This window comes from Eleutherodactylus coqui, unplaced genomic scaffold (assembly GCF_035609145.1).
Source record: "Eleutherodactylus coqui strain aEleCoq1 unplaced genomic scaffold, aEleCoq1.hap1 HAP1_SCAFFOLD_68, whole genome shotgun sequence".
NCBI classification, from domain to species: domain Eukaryota; kingdom Metazoa; phylum Chordata; class Amphibia; order Anura; family Eleutherodactylidae; genus Eleutherodactylus; species Eleutherodactylus coqui.
In genome coordinates, this window is record NW_027102524.1 from 250,930 (window position 1) to 270,452 (window position 19,523).

The following is a 19,523-nucleotide window of genomic DNA, read 5'->3' on the forward strand; positions in this document are numbered from 1 at the left end:
TGTATGGACATAATACATAATTCATATTCACACAAGTTTTGCGCGTCTCGCAGCCTTCATAGATATATTCTGACACTGATTAAATGGAGCCGTTTGCCACGAGATGCTCACCGGAGTACATGTCTGTGGCGCACACCTGTCTAGCGGTCGTGTCACGACGTCAGGGGAATGGCACACGTTGCTGAGAGTTGATGGTCTGACAGACATGGCGGGAGATTTATGAAGGGGGCTAAAACAAAAACTGTCCTAAACCAGAGCTGAGGGAAAGCGAAAGCTGCTCTGTGATTGGTTGCCGGGGGCAACAGCCTGCGGGCCGCCTCAGGCATCAGCATCTTCCTCATGAGGAGCCAGACAAAAATGGAGAAGTTACTGAGGAACATTCGGGTTTCCTAGCGAGTGAATCGCTCTGTAGTTCTTAATAGTTCACAGTACAGAAGGCCGGCAGACGCCATCTTGTTATATAGACCCTTCTATTCCACTGATTATGGCGATCGGCGGCCATTGTCTGACAACAGGGGAGAAGCAGTGTTAGGGCCGCTCCCTCACAAGCGGTTTTATACCATGTATTACGCACGTTTTTCATGCCCGCGTACTACTCTGCACTGAAGCTCTACATATTTCATGGGGCCTCACATTAGCGTTTTTGCACCATATTTTACACGCAGCGTGTCCCATTTTCGGCGTTTCGGCACATATTTCGCCCACTAAATCGCCCTTTGAAATGAATAGGGGGCGTAAAAAACGTGGCGACAACATCCTATTGTTACTGTACAAAATGCGTCGTAAAAACGCGGGCAAACGCGCACAAAAACAAAATGCATAAAAACGCAGCTCTGCGAGCAAAACACTTGATAAAAGACGCTCCGTTTTTACAGACACTTGTGTGCGCCCCCGAGGGCTCCGTCACATAACGTGTTCACGCCTGCGAGAGCTTGACGTCATTGCGCTCTGAATAGAGTGCTACCACATCCTCTCGCGAGTGTAACCGCGCTCCTATCCGGTACTGTTGTGTGAATGGCATGAAATACGCAAATAACGTCCGAGTCTCAATCGTGGCAAATCTGCGATAATACGGTGCGTACGGGCGAACGTAAAAATGCATACGGTCGCGTGAAGGCGGCCTAATTAGACATTTCAATAAGTGTGAATTTTTTTGCAGATGGGGGGGGAAGCATAATTTGTTCCACAAATACACGGCGCTAATGCGTGCACAAATACGATCCGTAAACGATGTGGGCTGTTGTGCGAAAATGTGCACATTCTAATGTACTTTCCACATTGCCTTTCCAGTTCACATTGGCGCGGGATACACCCGTGATGGTATTGAGCCGGCTGGGCAGCCTAATTAGTCTCCGATGTTCTCGTATAACACCGCAAAAATCGCACGATTTTCGCATGAGGCATTAATAAAAAAGCACATTTTGAAACCAGTGAGCCAGTGAGCCTGCGTTTTATCGTGTTGCGATGCGATTTTAACATTAGAAAGTCCCATTGACTTTTGCGATAAAACGTTGCGTCATTTTATCGCACGCGGCGGCAATTCAATGCGGGATTTCTCTCTAGAAAAAAATGTACACGCGATTTTGTAGCGCCAATAGTGCTATCACCAGTGTGAAAGGGGCCTAAGGGTGCCATACATTGCCTCGCCAACTATATTGCCCAGCATGCTTCCTATGTCTCTACACACCAAGCGGCTCTGTAACAACACAAGGATAACGTTTGATTTCTTAAACCCTGTCACACTGAAGGGGTAGTCCGGCTTCAGAAAATAAAGGTTATTTTCTGTATAACAAAAGAGTTATGCAATTTTCCAATATTTTTTTCTGTTTCTCACATATGTCAAGATCTCTGCTTGCTGTCACTCAATTGAAACTTTTTTAGGGGGTAAAAATCTGGTTATGTGGTGGTGGGCACACAAGTGTATGGCAGATACAAGACACATAACTGTACGGACGTTCATCACATGACCTGGAATGTTTCTTATTAAAATGACAGCAAGCTGAGTTCTTAAAATCTCTGAAGATCTGATACAGAAAGTATATTGTGAAGTTGCACAACTTTTCACTATGCAAAGAATAGCATTCATTTTCTGAAACCAGAACACCCTTTTACAATAGTAAACATGGATGTGAAGTGTTGAAAATGTCAAACCGTTTCATTTAACCCCTTCCCACCCCATGATATATATATATATATATATATATATATATATATATATATGTATTTCACGGTAGGGATGGGGTTCGCACGAAATGCCGTACGTGTACCATAATGAGATGGCGAGAGCTCAGGACTGAGTCAGCGCCAACTGCAGGGCAGTAACGGATAGCGGAAATACCTCTATCATAGGAATTACAGAGAACTTTGATTTCAGCTGTTAACTAGAGATAAGCAAGCATACTCGCTAACGGCAATTGCTCGAGTGAGCATTGCCCTTAGCAAGTACCTGCCCGCTCGAGACACAAGGTTCGGGTGCCAGCGCGGGGGAGCGGTGAGTAGCGGCAGTCAGCAGGGGGAAGCGGGGGGAAGAGAGGGAGAGAGAGATCTTCCCTCCATTCCTCCCCGCTCTCCCCCGCAGCTCCCTGCCCGCCGCCGGCACCCGAACCTTTTGTCTCGAGCGGGCAGGTACTCACTTAGGGCAATGCTCGCTCGAGCAATTGACCTTAGCGAGTATGCTCGCTCATCACTACTGTTAACCCTTTACAGGCCGCAATGTAAGCTACCAACAAAAGAAGTGAGCTCCCTCTTTAATGTCATTGGCCCTCTACCATCCGGTTGCAGAGGGCCGATGGGTCGTCATAGCGTGTTATCTTTTTTTTCCTATAATCTGAGCAATCATTGAATCATAGGTTAAAGTACCCTACCTAGAAAAGAAGCAAAATAAAAATTTAAATCCATGTAAAACAAGTATTTTGTGTGCTTTCCCTTTTTTTTGTAAAGGAACGAAAAAAAGATGGAGTCAAAAATGTTTTTGTTTATTTCGCCCCCCAAAAAGATGTAATAAAAGTGATTAACCCCTTGCCACGACATGGTACTTAGCTCCACAGGGCGTACAGTTACACCGTGAGGATAGCGTGAGATCCCGCGCTATCGCACTCTGTAAGGCTGGGGTCACACGGGACGTATTCCCGGCAGAAATTTCTCGGTTTTGCTGTATTGAAAAAACATGACATTTCTGCTGGATAAGCATAGCTCCAAAACCAGCTGCACTAAGCCGCGGGTTTTGGAGCAGCTTCGCCGCACGCTTTTCTGTTGCGACCAGCTTTTCCATAGAGGAGCGGGGTCACAATGGAAGACAAAAAATTGACATGCTGCGTCCCGGGAATGACATGCAACTCTGCCCTCATCTATGTCCTGATCAACGGAACTACCTCAGGATAGGAAATAAATTAACTCATCAAACCCCTTCACAGCCGAGTCCCTTGCACTCATGCACATATAAGGCTAGGTTCACAAAGGACTGATTTGGCGCGGAAATTTTGTCCAGAATTTTTCTGTGGCAAGTCCGCCTGCGGCCGCTAATCCTGGTATTAGCCAGCCATGTGGACGAGATTTGTCAAAAATCTTGTCCACACGGGAGAGCCAATCAGTTGCGGCAAAGCCGGCAGAAGCTGGCGCTGCGGCGCAGATTTCCCGGGCGCAGCATGTCAATATTTTTTTCTGTTGCAGCTGCGCTCTCCTCTATAACGGAAAAGCATGCGGCTAAGTGCCGCGGGTCTTGAAGCAGCACTTTCCCAGCAGAAATCTTGCAGTTTTTCGCTGCGGCCAATCCACGAGGTTTCCGCTGGGAATACGTCCCGCGTGACCCCTGCCTAAGATGTACTGAGAGCCTTCTTAAATGAGCCGGGCCTACTTCCAACATGAGAGCCTGATTGGAGTCTTGCCTTTTTGCAGGACATTCTCTATTTCCTGGATGCAAGGAATTTGTACTGATTTCTGACTAAAACAACAATCTGTGGATGAGAGCGGCACCATATGAGCCCTCATGTCGGTACCCACACCGCTCCCTTTACTTTGATTCCCATTAAATGTAAAACCCACCCCCCTTCTCGCATCCCAGATACTGCGGTGCCCCGATTTATAAAAAATGTTTGTCTCCTCTGGTTATCATCATTCTATTCTGATTCTTTATATGAAAGTAACAGTTATAAAATAACAAGTAATTATAAAACCGATCTGATTAACAGCAGCAGCCGCCTCAACCACAGACCCCGTGCCGTGGTTACCTCAGAGGTGACAGACCCCATGCCGTGGTTACTTTAGAGGTGACAGACCCCGTGCCGTGGTTACCTCAGAGGGTGACAGACCCCGTGCCGTGGTTACCTCAGAGGGTGACAGACCCCGTGCCGTGGTTACCTCAGAGGTGAGGGACCCCTGTGCCGTGGTTACCTCAGAGGTGAGGGACCCCCGTGCCGTGGTTACCTGAGAGGTGAGGGACCCCCGTGCCGTGGTTACCTGAGAGGTGAGGGACCCCCGTGCCGTGGTTACCTCAGAGGTGAGGGACCCCCGTGCCGTGGTTACCTCAGAGGTGAGGGACCCCCGTGCCGTGGTTACCTCAGAGGTGAGGGACCCCCGTGCCGTGGTTACCTCAGAGGTGAGGGACCCCCGTGCCGTGGTTACCTCAGAGGTGAGGGACCCCCGTGCCGTGGTTACCTCAGAGGTGAGGGACCCCCGTGCCGTGGTTACCTCAGAGGTGAGGGACCCCCGTGCCGTGGTTACCTCAGAGGGAACGGACCCCCGTGCCGTGGTAACCTCAGAGGGAACGGACCCCCGTGCCGTGGTTACCTCAGAGGGGACGGACCCCCGTGCCGTGGTTACCTCAGAGGGGACGGACCCCCGTGCCGTGGTTACCTCAGAGGGGACGGACCCCCGTGCCGTGGTTACCTCAGAGGGGACGGACCCCCGTGCCGTGGTTACCTCAGAGGGGACGGACCCCAGTGCCGTGGTTACCTCAGAGGGGACGGACCACCGTGCCGTGGCTACCTCAGAGGGGATGGACCCTCGTGCCGTGGCTACCTCAGAGGGGACGGACCCTCGTGCCGTGGTTACCTCAGAGGGGACGGACCCTCGTGCCGTGGCTACCTCAGAGGGGACGGACCCTCGTGCCGTGGCTACCTCAGAGGGGACGGACCCTCGTGCCGTGGTTACCTCAGAGGGGACGGACCCTCGTGCCGTGGCTACCTCAGAGGGGACGGACCCCGTGCCACTCCTGGTTCTGGCCCACAAAAAAACAAACACAAAAAGCGGCGAGCGGATCGCCCCCAACTGGTTAAACAAGTCCTTATATGCACACGTACCAGGTATACCACCTGGGTACCAGAGATCTCACCAACTTGTAGAGCTTCACCTGTACGCTGTGCCTGCAGCAGCACAGGACTTGGTTTGTCATCTAGTGGGCACTGTTCCCGCTGGTGTTGTCATCTGGCGGGCACTGTTCCCGCTGGTGTTGGCATCTGGCGGGCACTGTTCCCGCTGGTGTTGGCATCTGGCGGGCACTGTTCCCGCTGGTGTTGTCATCTGGTGGGCACTGTTCCCGCTGGTGTTGGCATCTGGTGGGCACTGTTCCCGCTGGTGTTGGCATCTAGTGGGCACTGTTCCTGCTGCTATGTCTCAGTTGCCTCCGATTGGATGAAGGTAAAAGATGTCTCTCTCCTTCCACATTCGTTTCGCTGGTGGTATTCTACTGACAAGTCCTCCTCAGATACAAGCGTTCACACAATGTCCTCTGCCTGTTCTGCTCCTCCTGGCCGGCGCTGCTGACAAGTCCTAAGCTGAAGCGCAGGGAATTCCAGACATCTGTGAAACTATTCCTCCCCATCCAAACAGGGAACTGTTACTTGGGTGCTGCTTCCTTTCCAGATCATGGCCCCACATCTCTGCACCTCCATATCTCACTGCTGCTCCTCTGTTTGTTCCTCTGGGCCAATCACCAGCCACGGTCAGGCCACCTGATTCTGCCTGACAACCACAGCCATTTCCCGCCATTTTTCTTCAGCCAATCATCTGCCGCTGCCAACCAGTCCATCACTGGGCAGAACTCACTCTCTTCCATCTCATCTGACCCAGTAATGACCTTTGTAACATATCTTGGTTAACCAGAAAACCTCCTCCATGGAGGGTGACATATCATCCATCCATCATGTACATAAAGCTCCCAGATCCCATGAGGCTTTCCCTCCTAACTGTCCCTTAAGCCTTACAATATAGTCTATGTACCGAAAAAAATGGCACTAATAAAAACTAAAGTGCGCCACGCGAAGAACAAGCCCTTATACGGCCGCGTCGCCGAAAAAATAAAAAGCTACGGCTTTTGAAGAATGGAGGTGAAAATCAGCCAAAAATCGTTACGTCCTTAAAGCTCCATCCATGGGGAAAAGGTTTTCATTGTGAAAAACCCTAAAAAAATTATAATTTTGATATTGTGGTAATTGTATCGACCTGCAGAAAAAAAAGCTGTGTTAGGCTAACTTCACACGGGCGAGTGCGATATTGGGCTGTGAATCATGGTCCAATATCGTACTCGCCAACATGCGACTTTTTCGCAGATTTGAAGCGTTTTTATATCAAGACCGCGGCGATGGATTGCGGAGTGTCTACCATTGTTCTTAATGGGGAGACCACACATCGCCCTGCGTGCACCTAGTACGTGGTGTGTTGCTGCCGCCGGCCCCATGTGATGAGAGGGCACGCCCAAAGATAGGACGTGCCGCGATTTGTTTCCCGGGATCTCATCGCGGTGCAATGCGATGCACGATAAAATCGCTTTTGGTTATGACCCCATTCAAAAGAATGGGGTTCATATTTTTGTGCCCCGCACTGCACAAGTCTTTGCTTGATTCTCTTGGCCATGTGAAAATGGCCTAATTTATACTAGATAGTGAATGCCATAAAAAAGGCTGATGTGTTCTTTTACTCTATCCCCTACCAAAAAAATTAATAAATTATAGAATACGTAAGTACCCCAAAATGGTACCAATAAAAAAAAAAACTACAGCTTGCCATACAATAAACAGGCCCTCAGGGCTTTTACCCACTAGCGGTTTCTTTTTCTCACTGCAATTTCGCTGCATTTTTTTTCCAAATATCAATGGGAGTTTCCAATGTTAAAATCGCAAGTTTGCGTTGTTGCGATTTTTGTGCGATTGTGATTTTAACATTAGAAAGTCCCATTGACATTTGGAGAAAAAAAACCGCTAGTCTGTAAAAGCCCTCATACTGCTATATGCCGACAGAAGAAAAAAAATATGGCTTTTAAAATAGAAAATCCCAAAGAACCGTTGTGTCTTTAAGTATCGAACAAGGCTGCGTCCTTTACGGGGTTAACTCAACTGTATTTAATTTCTTCTTTTCTCTGTTACAGAACAAAGATGGCACCATAGACTTCAGAGAGTATGTGATCGGCATAGCAATCCTCTGCCATCCTGCCAATTCTGAGCATACTATCCAAATGGCATTTAAGGTACGTTATTTTATCTTGTGCAACGGTAAAAATGATTTCTATTTTTCAGTACTTTAAATAATGTATTAAAGCTAGAAAAGATATTATTGAAGAATCTTCTACTTTCACCACAGTCTGAGTCTTTTTGCCCTTCAATGAAATATTTGGAAAACTCTTGAATTCATTTGCATTCTTGGGCTTTCCTTCATCAGAGGATAGGGGTCATCGTCTTATGTACTCAGTAAGCATAAAATGTGACTATGAGAGTGTTGTGGTGGGCCAGGCATTGGTTCAGGATGGGCACAGTCCCTGGGAGGAGGGTTGCCCAGTTGGAGTAGTGTTTGTTCAGACTCAGCCTTGGCTTGACATCCGCGTCTCCATCCTTTCTGGGGAATCCGAATCTCCCAAACCCAAAACTCAGAAGTAAGGAAAGTCACTCTATTTTGGCCGGTCCCACACGGATGGGTCGGATTTCGCATGCGGGTGCCTGCTGCGGAATCCGGCCCTGACCGCAGCCAGCATCCGCGAATACCTTTTCTTATCGTCGTTTATCTGTACTGCAGGTGGCTGCCGCGAGCTGCCGTCGGTCATGTGCAGCACAATTTTTTTTTCAAATGTTTGTTCTTCCCGCGCCGTCACTAGGCGATGACGCGGGTACCAGTGACCTATTCGCAATATCTATTCGGATGGGCTGTGGGTCGGACGTCTTCCATTGACTTCAATGGAAGCCATCCGTGTGGAATTCACACAAGAATGGATCGTACTTCGATTTTATTTACGCTCATGTGAATGGACATGCTACTGCTCTATTCTTGTTAATGGATGCGGAATACCGCAGATCATCTGCGTGGGTGAGTATTGCGCATTCCGCAATCTAAATCCGGTCATGTGAGACCGACCTTAGGATGCCTGAGGCTCGATACAGGAATTCCGGTTCTCCAAACCTTCCTTTCTTATAGCTGGCTCAGCGATATTTAGTTTACCACCAGCCCTTTTGAGAATAACCGTTGTCGCTGGGTATGGGTAATGCCTTCCAGAGGAGAGGCGTACAGCATGTCCACCATGTCTCACTCTTTTTGTCTACTTTTGCCCAAAGATAGTGCAACTTCTCCTTCCTGTGCGCTACCAAAATGACTTCCCTCCCTTTTGAGGCCTCCTTCAAATGACTGTATTTGCGAAGGCATTTCCGCACACAAAAGTCGCACAAATAACGCGAGTAAGCAATGCATTTGCGTTCAGAGGAACGTCTTTTTTTCCGCGCAAAATATTTACGTGAGAAAAAATAAGACGTCCTCCATCTTTCACGGCCGTATATTTTATACTTTCGCTGTGTAACACAGCAAGCTGCCATAGATGGAAAGGGGGGGGGGGGGCAGTTACCCTGCGTGCAACGCTTGGAAAAGACAGCTCGTCCTAATTAGGCATTTCATTACCATTCCGAGCATTTCTTCCAAATGTTGCCAGCAATTGCTTCAGCGTGTTTTTTACATGCGTGCTGCAGTGTCCGGGGTGAATATCTTTAAAAATGCCAATAACAGTCGGGAGTCCATTGTGTCAAAAATTCATTCATGCAAATATACGTTGCGTACAGGCGAACGTGTATACGCATACGCTCGTTTGACTAACCCCATAAAGTCATAAACCCATCACAGGAAACATCATAAAAGGAGGTGAGAATCACACTTCTAAAAGGGTAACTTGGAGGGAAAACCCCCTCGGGCTAGTTCCACACGGGCGAGTGAGATATCGCCACGAAAATATCGCGGCAATATTGCATACGTGCCCATGAGATGATTAAGCATCAGCGATGCTTTTCCTGACAAATAATCTCACATTGCATCGCTGCCGCTTGCAATTTTCTCTTGCGGTAGACAACAGAAGTGTCTAATGTTAAAAACGTATTGCATCACACAAAAATCACAAGTTCGTATGTTGCAATGCGATAAAACGAAAGCTCCATTGGGAAAAAAAAGATAGGGCAGGCAGCAAATTCTAAATCTTGCAACATCGCATGAGAGAAAACATCGCAGATGTGAATGAAACCATTGAAAAGCATGGGTTTCCTAATTCTGCGTTTTCACTCGCATTGCGCAATTTTATCGCCCATGTGAAAATAACCTTTAAAAAAGTGTAGTGGAGAGGGGAGATGGAGCAGGACAGTGGTTTGTATGCGGCCAGTGACTTGAGTAACACAGGGACTCGTCTCCAAAGCATTTAAAATGGTCGACTGTGGTTGTATCTTTCTTATCACACTTAGGGCTCATTCCCACGGGTGTATTGTCACTGTGTATTACGCACGCATATTTCCTGTATGTAACACACGGTGAACGGAGGCAATAAAAATCTATGGACTTTCACTCTTCCATTCACACCTGCGTGTGGTCACTGCGTATTGACACGCAGGAGAAATTGCAACTTGTTCTATTTCTCCGCGTATCAAACGCAGTCCTTGAATTGGGTGCATATGAAACGCTGTCAATACAGAACAGGGTGGGTATTTCAAAAGGAAAAATAAAAACCACACTGTACATGTCCGTGACATCAGATTCGCAGCCCTACACAATCTCTGCCAGCAGAGTGTATGGGCGTACAATTTTGGAGTATACTTACAGTGTTGTACGCATATGCCCATGTGAATTAGCCCTAATAGCGCGATGACAGCTCTGGAAAAAAAACTACTAAGAATCTACATAGATTCAGGCCTTGTTCACACGAGCGTGGTTTTAGTGCAGAATAGGCGCGTGGAAAAAAAACCTCATGTAATAGAATCAATGGTTTCCTATAGAAGCGTTTAGCTGAAGGAAATCTAGACACGCAACAAACCTTTAAAAATAGGAGATGCACCGTTGCAATACACGCATCTAAGGTCTGTAGTGCGTGAAAAGATAGGACTTGACCTATCTTTGGTGCGTGATGTATGGGAGTTTCCATAGACTCCTGTGGTAGCTGGATAACACGCAACACGCAGCTCCAATCGTGTGAATGGGCAATTTCACTGCTAATTAAGCTGGAGACTTGATAGCTGGAAATCGCCCGTTCACGCTATTTTTTGAGCAGTTAGTCGCAATTTTTTTACGCGCCTTATCTGCACTAAAACCACGCTCGTGTGAACGAGGCCTAAGAACAACATTGCCTTTGTTATTTTAGCAGGGATGAGTGGGTCTAAGTATACATCAGGGTCATCAGTAATACCTACCGCGTTTCCCTGAAAAGAAGACCTACCCCAATAATAAACCCTACCCAGATTTAATTTTTGGGAGGCAAGGGGGTTGTTTGAAGTATAATCCCTCCCTCGAAAATTAATCCTAGCTACAATACATGGGGGGAAAAAAAGCAATATTCACCTAGTAGACGGCATTTGGGTCCCTCTTGCTGGGCTGCAGCGCTGTTGCAGGCTTTCGTGTAGTCCTGAACGCCGCCAGAGCATTTCTTCCTGGTAGCAGGGCTTGAATACTCCGCCTCCAGCCAGTGATTGCTCTGATTGGTTCATTGAGCACCGCATCAAGCAATCAGAGCCGGCGTTCGATTAACCAATCACAGCCATTCAATGATGTCATTCAATGAATGGCTGTGATTGGCTATAATCAAGTGCCAGCTCTGATTGGCCGACGTGGTGCTCGATGAACCAATTAGAGCAATTGCTTGCTAGAGGCGGGGTATTTAAGCTCCGCTACCAGGAAGTAATGCTCTATCAGTGTCCAGGAGTCCACGGAGGCCTGCAGCAGGGCCAGAGACCAGCGTGAGGGACCCGAACACAATCTACTAGGTGAGTATTATAAGACACCCCCTGGAAATAGTGTGTCTTTTGGGGCAAAAATTATATAAGACAGTGTCTTATTTTGGGGGAAACACGGTACATATTCTGTTTTATACAGTTGCATCATCACTAATGTAAAGATATAAAAAGTCAATCTAGTATGACCAATTATCATGGAGTGTTTGTAATGTCAGAGAAGAAGGCAAAAATGTTATTCTGTGAGGCAATTACAATAAGAGTCTTTTTACTATAATTTATATGGCAAGAAGAATATAGCCATTAATTAGTTACCTACTAGAGATGAGCGAGCATACTCGTCCGAGCTTGATACTCGTTCGAGTATTAGGGTGTTCAAGATGCTCGTTACTCGTAACGAGTACCACGCGGTGTTCGGGTTACTTTCATTTTCTTCCCTGAGAAAGTTGCGCGCTTTTCTGGCCAATAGAAAGACAGGGAAGGCATTACAACTTCCCCCTGCAACGTTCAAGCCCTATACCACCCCCCTGCAGTGAGTGGCTGGCGAGATTAGGTGTCACCCGAGTATTAAAATCTGCCCTCCCGCGGCTCGCCACAGATGCCTTCTGACATAAATCAGGGAAAGTGCTGCTGCTATATGGAGACCGTTAGGAGTTATTTTAGGCTTCAAGAACCCCAACGGTCCTTCTTAGGCCATAGAAATCGCAGATCGCACCTATGTGCGATCTGCGATTCCTGTTCTCTTCTCTATATGCGCTTAATGGGCCCGGCGGCAGCAGCGCCGACCCCATTGAGAACATATAGAAGACAAATCATTCTTCTCTGCCACAGCTGTAACAGCTGTGGCAGAGAAGAACGATGTTTGCCCATTGAATTCAATGGAGCCGGCAATACAGCAGGTTCCACTGAAAGCAATGGGCTGCCGGCGATCGCGGGATGAATTGTCGGGAAGGGCTTAAATATATAAGCCCTTCCCTGCAATTCATCCAGAAATGTGTTACAATAAAAATATATACCGGCGTATAAGGCGACGGGGCGTATAAGACGACCCCCCAACTGTCACCTTATACGCCGGGAATACAGCAGAGCAAAGAATAAAAATCATTACTCACTTCACCGGTGCTTCTGCGGTGCTCCTGCAGGCTGTCGCTCCCTCCTGGTCCCCGGCAGAGCATTGCTTTCTCTACGAAGGGCTTTAAATCCCCGCCTCCAGAAACACACGTGCCTTCAGCCAATCACAGCCAATGACAATGATGTTGGCTGAAGGCACGTGTGTTTCTGGAGGCGGGGATTTCAACCACTGTGTCCAGAAAGCAATGCTCTGCCGGGGACCAGAAGGGAGCGACAGCCTGCAGCAGCACCGCAGAAGCATCGGTGAAGTGAGTAATGATTTTTATTCTTTGCTCCGCTGTATTCCCGGCGTATAAGGTGACAGTTGGGGGGTCGTCTTATACGCCCCGTCGCCTTATACGCCGGTATATATTTTTATTGTAACACATTTCTGGATGAATGAAAACCTTAGCGAGCATCGGCGATATACAAAAATGCTCGGGTCGCCCATTGACTTCAATGGGGTTCGTTACTCGAAACGAACCCTCGAGCATCGCAAAACGTTCGTCCCGAGTAACGAGCACCCGAGCATTTTGGTGCTCGCTCATCTCTATTACCTACGCAAAGTATTGCGGATAATGTATTACTAAGACAAAGAAAGGTAAAACTATGCTCTCATTACTAGGCCTGTTTAGTACATCCCATGACTTTTATTTTGCTTGGCAGAAGCCGCCTGGCATTGGTTGCTTCAGTTCAGCTATTTTCTACTTTCACAAAGCAATTTCCATGTTTTTTTATTAATAATAATTTATATAGCGCCAACTTCTACTGCAGCACTTCACAAGCTGTAAAACTAAATCAAAATTGAATAATGACTGAGGGCGCTGCTCTCAAGACTTACAATCTATAAGAAAATTGGGGTGACACGAGGAAAAAGTGTTTGTTCTGTACAATTGTCCATGTTCTTCCAAATAGTGTAGTATAAATAAAGCTGTATGGGCCGATCACCAGCCGGTATCTGCATATCCATGTGGCAGCAATAATGCATTGGCACACTGTTTTTTTTTTTCTATCACTGAGAAAAAAACTATTCATATATACAAATCTAAATTGTCCACGGTGTTGCGGTATCCTGTGGCGAAGCCCTGCCGTGGGAGCCGCCGCCCGAGAGCAGGGGCTGCTGCCGAATCTCCGCCGGTCAGCCCTATCTGATAGATAGGCTGACTGCGGAGAATCGAGCCAATTCACAGCATGCTACGAATTGCCCGCCGCGAGCAGAGAATCGCAATGATTCTCCGCTCGTGGACAGGGGGCCGGCGCTTTCCATAGCAGTGGCTATGGAAAGCTTCAGAGGACGTGATTCACCGGCAAATCACGCCCGTGGACAGGCACCCTAAATCTCATTAAAATATTGTAGTCTGAGCCAGTGTTGAATGCTAACACAAGGATGGATGGACACTGATAACAAAAACATTAGAAACAATTGGCTGAAGGGAGAGAAAGTACTCGTACTCAACAAAAATAGGAACTCTTCCTCTTCTAACCCAATCGTCACTAGCAAAAGTCCAAAAACCCAACAGATCACATTGCATTCTCATTCACACCACATGGCATGTGAGTGTAAGACCATTTTTTTAACGATCTCATAGAAACTAATTGGTGATTCCATGTGAGGAATTGTCCAAAGATTTCTCAATCTCGCAGCATCGCTGAGAGAAAAACACATTGAAACCAATGCGCACATTGAATAATACACATGAAAATAGAACATGCTGTATATTTTTTTAGGGGGAAAATGAAATGCGCACGCAAAATACACTTGTGAGCGAACCCATTAAAATCAATGGGTTCTATTCACTGCGTGTTGCATACACTGCGCAAATGTGCTTGTGTGAATAAGCCCTTAGTTTGAGGAACTAAATATACTGTAGACAGAGGGGACAGGACTGAAACCTTTAATTACATTAAACAGGTTGTGTTGCCGTGACAACATCCTTTAAAATGAAAATGGCGCAGTGATCCGGTTTGCCTTCTGAAACCCCCAGTGATCCACAGTTAGCTCTAGGGGAAGTTGTGGCCAGCCATATAGGTCCTTCTGTAGTATTACGACCAGCGTAGTTCGTACCGCTCTGCTTTGGCCCATTAGTGAGGGCTGTCACAAGTGGAAGGTCCCCATTTTATGATGTCCCGTAGGACATACGGGAAGGCTCCAACCAAACCCTTGAAGGGATTGAATGATAGTTGGTTCTCTTTCTACAGCTGGTAAACCAAAAATAAGGGGGGGCACAAGGTAACTTTAGAAGATCAGAGAAAATTGTTTTACACTGAAAAAAACAGCTTCCTCCCCATGTGATAAGCACTTTACCAAGGGTGTAAAAACATCAATGACAAACCCATCAAAAAGGACAGAAACCAAATCACAGGACTGATGGGGAAAACGGGGCAGACTAGTTGGATTCTGCAGCTGTATTTCTCTTCTGGCTAATCTGTGTGTTGGAGTATTTTCTGTATATTTCATGGCTACGGTTTCATGTCTATTAAAAAGTCCATGTTTAGCCTTTTTACCCAATCACCTTGCTTTAATCCATTCGACTTTTAGTTTTATTTAGAGCGATATAGCTTTCTATTTATGGAGAGTCCGGCTGCTTTTTCCATATAATATACCTAATGATAACCTGAAGGTTTGGGTGACCTTTGTTTCTAATGTGGTAATACCTGTTTAATCTGGACCTTCCATCTGTTGTCTGGGCAACCTTCACACATTGCTTTAGGCCTTCAGGCAGGTAGGTTTTTTTCCTTCTAGGTAATGTGCATTTCCTTTTCTTCAAGCATTAGAGACATACCGAGTCGCGCACTGAAGTATCAGGCGGGCATAAATTCCATAGTGCAAAAAGAATCCTAGACTGTGGTGCACAAGGTAGGACTGACACCTTTACATAAGGCACACGGCTGAAAGTGTCTGTATGTAACTCATGGGTACGCCCATCCTATGCACAGGCCCTATTGGAGTGTAATGGGGGTCTGACCATGTAGACTGGGTGGTGGATGGAACCGGGTCCAGAAGTAGGAATATTCTAGAGGTGGATAAAACATACCTGCAGATGGCAGGGGCTCACTGAGCAAACTTTAATTGCTGCAGGCAGGTAATCACGTTTCGGTCAGGCTGACAGCCAGGGAAACGCTTTCATCTACCTCGGTAGGATGAAGATACAATCACCTGGTACACTTAATAAGGCCGGCTGCACAACCGTATTTGAATCGCGGAATCCGGAGCAGGCATCTGCAGCAAATAACTTCCATAGCATGTTATGGAAAAGCGCCTTTTCTGCACACGAGTGGAAATCAATCGTGATTTGTTTCCGCTTGCGGTGGAAAATTTGCAACATTCTCTATTTTTAAACAGATTCTGCGCGAACGGCTTCCATTGAAGACGGCGAGCCATGCAGGCCATCCGCTGTACAGAAGAGAAGAAGAAATGAGAGGTACGTGTGAACGCTGGCCGGGAACAGGGTGCCCGCAGTGGAATCCGCAGTACAGAAGAGAAGAAATGAGGTACGCGTGGATGCCAGCTGGGAACAGTGTGCCCACAGAGGAATCCGAACTGCAGAAGAGAAGAAATGAGGTACGTGTGGATGCCAGCTGGGAACAGGGTCTCGGCAGCGGAATTCGCACTACAGAAGAGAAGAAATGAGAGATACCCGTGAATACTGGCCGGGAACAGGATGCTCGCAGCGGAATCTGCTGTACAGAAGACAAGAAAAAAAAGAGACTTGCGTGTGGGTGCCAGCCAGGAACAGGGTGCCCGCAGCAAAATCCACAGTACAGAAGAAAAGAAGGAATGATGGGTACCCGCAGATGCCGGCTGGGAACAAGGTGCCCGCAGCGGAATCCGAGGTACAGAAGAGAAGAAGAAATGAGACGTATGCGTGGATGCCAGATGGGTAAAGGTTGCCCACAGCAGAATCTGCAGTACAGAAGAGAAGAAGGAATGATGGGTACCTTTAACCCTTTCCAATCCACTGTCTGACATCTGAAGACATTATGATTTAAGGCTATACAGCTCCGATGTTGAAAGACGTCAGTCGGGGTTGTCTTACTGTATATTGCCAGCCCTTTCTGCTGTCGGAGCCTATCCAACATGTCAACTAATTCAGTACTAGCTTTAGCCAGCAGATAGCGCCGTTTATATAACGGCAGAAAAAGAGTAAGCAACCTAGGAAAACCAGGATACAAATTGGATTGAAAAGGGTTAAATGCCAGCTGGGAACAGGGTGCCCGCAGCAGAATCTGACCCGCTCGTGTGCAACCAGGCTAAGTCATGACTCTGCGAAGCGACACATAAAGAGGTCAGGTCTGCTGGACTTCACGCCGGACTACTGCAAACAGCAGTGCGTCTTCTCTATTTACACTACTGCATACTTTGCGAAAAGCTTCACTCCTAGAAACTCAGTACCCCATGCTGTGACGTCCGCCCCACTGATATACCTCGCCGGGCAACGCCAAGTCTCATAAGTCCTGGACTCTTCTCAGCTACATGTAAAGAGGTCTGCTGGACTTCACGCCGGTCAACCACAGGCAGCAGTGTGTCTTGTCCTCCATGTACATTACTTTGTACTTCGCTAAAAGCTTCACCGAAAGAAACTCCCCATGCTGTGATGTACATCTTCCTTATATACCCCACCGGGCAACAAATTCAACTTCCTTTTCACTTACAGCAGGGTCTCGCCAGCCTGCAATATTACATTACCACATAACAAAACTTAGTAACAGGATTGTCAAACCTTTTGGCATCTCTGGGGCAGAGAAGAGGAGTTGTCTTCGGGCGAACAGTAAATACACAATCACTAACAAAATCTGATAAACAAAACAGATCTGTGCATAATTTTCGTGATATCTGCTATCACAGATAAGTAAAAAAATCCTCCCCTAATAATCCTAATCTTCAGTCATCCTAACAACCCCCATCATCCTCCACATAACTCCCATAGTCCTCCACAGTACTCCATACAGCTTCCATCAACCTCCACAGTCCTTCACACAACCCCAATCATCCTCCAAATAACCCCCGCTGCTGCAAGGCCATGCATGCAAGCCTAGACACAGAAGCCTGTGCAGACTCGCATGCAGTTTACAGCCATGGGCCCATTTCTGACAACAGGGAACACAGCGTTGGCCGTCCACTATGAGACCACGTCTCTCGTCCTCACCTTATTACTGGATTGGCAGCAGTCAAGACTTGGAAGGACAAGGAGAATCACACTGGACCTGGAGTGATTCAGTCACAGCAAATGCCCGGTACCGCAATGCCACTGCCAGGTACCACCTGCGGCCTCGCCTCCTCCAGATGCAGCCTCCCCTTTGTGTGCCACATTAATAGCCATCCTGGGCCACAGATTCTACACCCCTGCCTTATAACCTAATGCTACTGATAAACACCAGACTTTATAGTAGTCATGCACTTACCTTGAAAGGTAGCAATGCCACCTGTTAGATTTGTTTGCACAATCATAAGGAAAACAGTAGATCTTAAAATGGTTATCCAGGGTTAGAAAAGATGTTGTGTCCCCCCCCCCCCCCCAAACAAAGCAAAACAAAAACAAAACAGCCCATTCATTGTCTATGACCCTGCACTATGACTGATACTGTAGATTAGGCCCATGAACTTGAATGGGAATGCACTGCAAAACAGACAAGAGTGGTGCTGATTGGAAATAAAGTGGCCTTCTTTCTCTAAGGGTGCGTTCACACGAGCGCATAAACGGCGCGTTTTTGCGAACAAACGTATATACGTGACCATCTGAGGCAATGGTTTCGAATGTATTCGTTCACATGGGCGATTTTACGGCGCGTAAAAACGGCAACCCGAAAAAAAAACGGAACATATGCGACCGAAATACGCGCCAACGCATATTCGATGGCCGAAAAGATAGTTTGGAAAGTAGGAACAACCGAAAATACGCTTTCTAGCTCTGGTCGTGATCGGTGAAAAACGTTCTCTCGGGCGATTATACGTTGCGCTCGTGCGAACGTAAATACGCCTACGCTCGTCTGCCCGCACCCTAACCCTTGCTAGCCTTAGGTCCTGTACACATTCTCCAGTCCCCGGACTTGGATGTGACTGCAAGAGGCTGATCTATCCCTCAATCTTGCACTCGCCTTACATTCAGGATGCAAACGGAGCATAAAATGCCCCTCAACACACCCCAAGATTCTTGCTGCCATCATTTCTGATGCCAGCACACAGGACTCTCCAGCAGACAGGGGCTTAACACATCAAAGGCGATAGATTCAGAGCCACGAGGACTAAGCTTATTAAAGTTATCACATGGGCACGAGTGCAATTATGTGCGCATTTACGCCACATATTTGCAGAATTTATGTTGCATACTTGTATGTGCAAATGCATGTCTTACTTTACTACTTGTGTGCACAAATTGTGTGCATTTGCGCAGCAAAACCAACATGCAACCATACTCCTATTCATTGAAATGGGTAATTAAGTCTAATAGTTCTATATCTGCTATTTGCCTGTGCAAATCCACAGGAAGATAGAGCATGCAGCGGATTTTGTTTGAAAATTTGCACGCAAGATATGCACACGTGAACGAACCCATTGAAATCAAGGCGTTCTATTCATTGCATATTGCGCACAAAGAAAACATGGCAGGGTGGGTGAAGATTCTGGGTCTCTGGTTTTTGCACTCACCTGCCAGGTTGTTCTTCTCTCTCCCCCATCTCACAAGCAACTCTACTCTGCCTGGTGCCTGGCGTCTGGCTCCTCCCACATTCCCGGGGATTGTGATGCCTTGCAAAAAACTGCTAGAATTTAGTTTTGCAAAAACTGATGCACTCTGCAAAACTTGCTGAAGATCTGCTTGGTAAAATCACATCTCTTCTGTACAGTTTAAAGGGGTTGTCCCGCGAAAGCAAGTGGGGGTATACACTTCTGTATGGCCATATTAATGCACTTTGTAATGTACATCGTGCATTAATTATGAGCCATACAGAAGTTATTCACTTACCTGCTCCGTTGCTAGCGTCCTCGTCTCCATGGATCCGTCTAATTTCAGCGTCTAATCGCCCGATTAGACGCGCTTGCGCAGTTCGGTCTTCTCCCTTCTGAATGGGTCCGCTCGTAGCTCCGCCCCGTCACGTGTGCCGATTCCAGCCAATCAGGAGGCTGGAATCGGCAATGGAACGCACAGAGCCCACGGTGCACCATGGGAGAAGACCTGCGGTCCACCGTGGGTGAAGATCCCGGCGGCCATCTTAGCAAGGTAAGTAAGAAGTCACCGGAGCGCG

General features: G+C 47.3%; 1 protein-coding gene across 1 annotated transcript in view; it reads left to right on the forward strand.

Annotated features, from left to right (window-relative positions):
- LOC136604695 (lysophosphatidylcholine acyltransferase 2-like) overlaps positions 1-19,523 on the forward strand; it is a 95,843-nt gene that overhangs the window by 50,644 nt on the left and 25,676 nt on the right. The window contains exon 4 of the mRNA XM_066588920.1: positions 7,361-7,459. Coding sequence (XP_066445017.1) covers positions 7,361-7,459 — 99 coding nt within the window. The remainder of the gene's footprint in view (positions 1-7,360; positions 7,460-19,523) is intronic.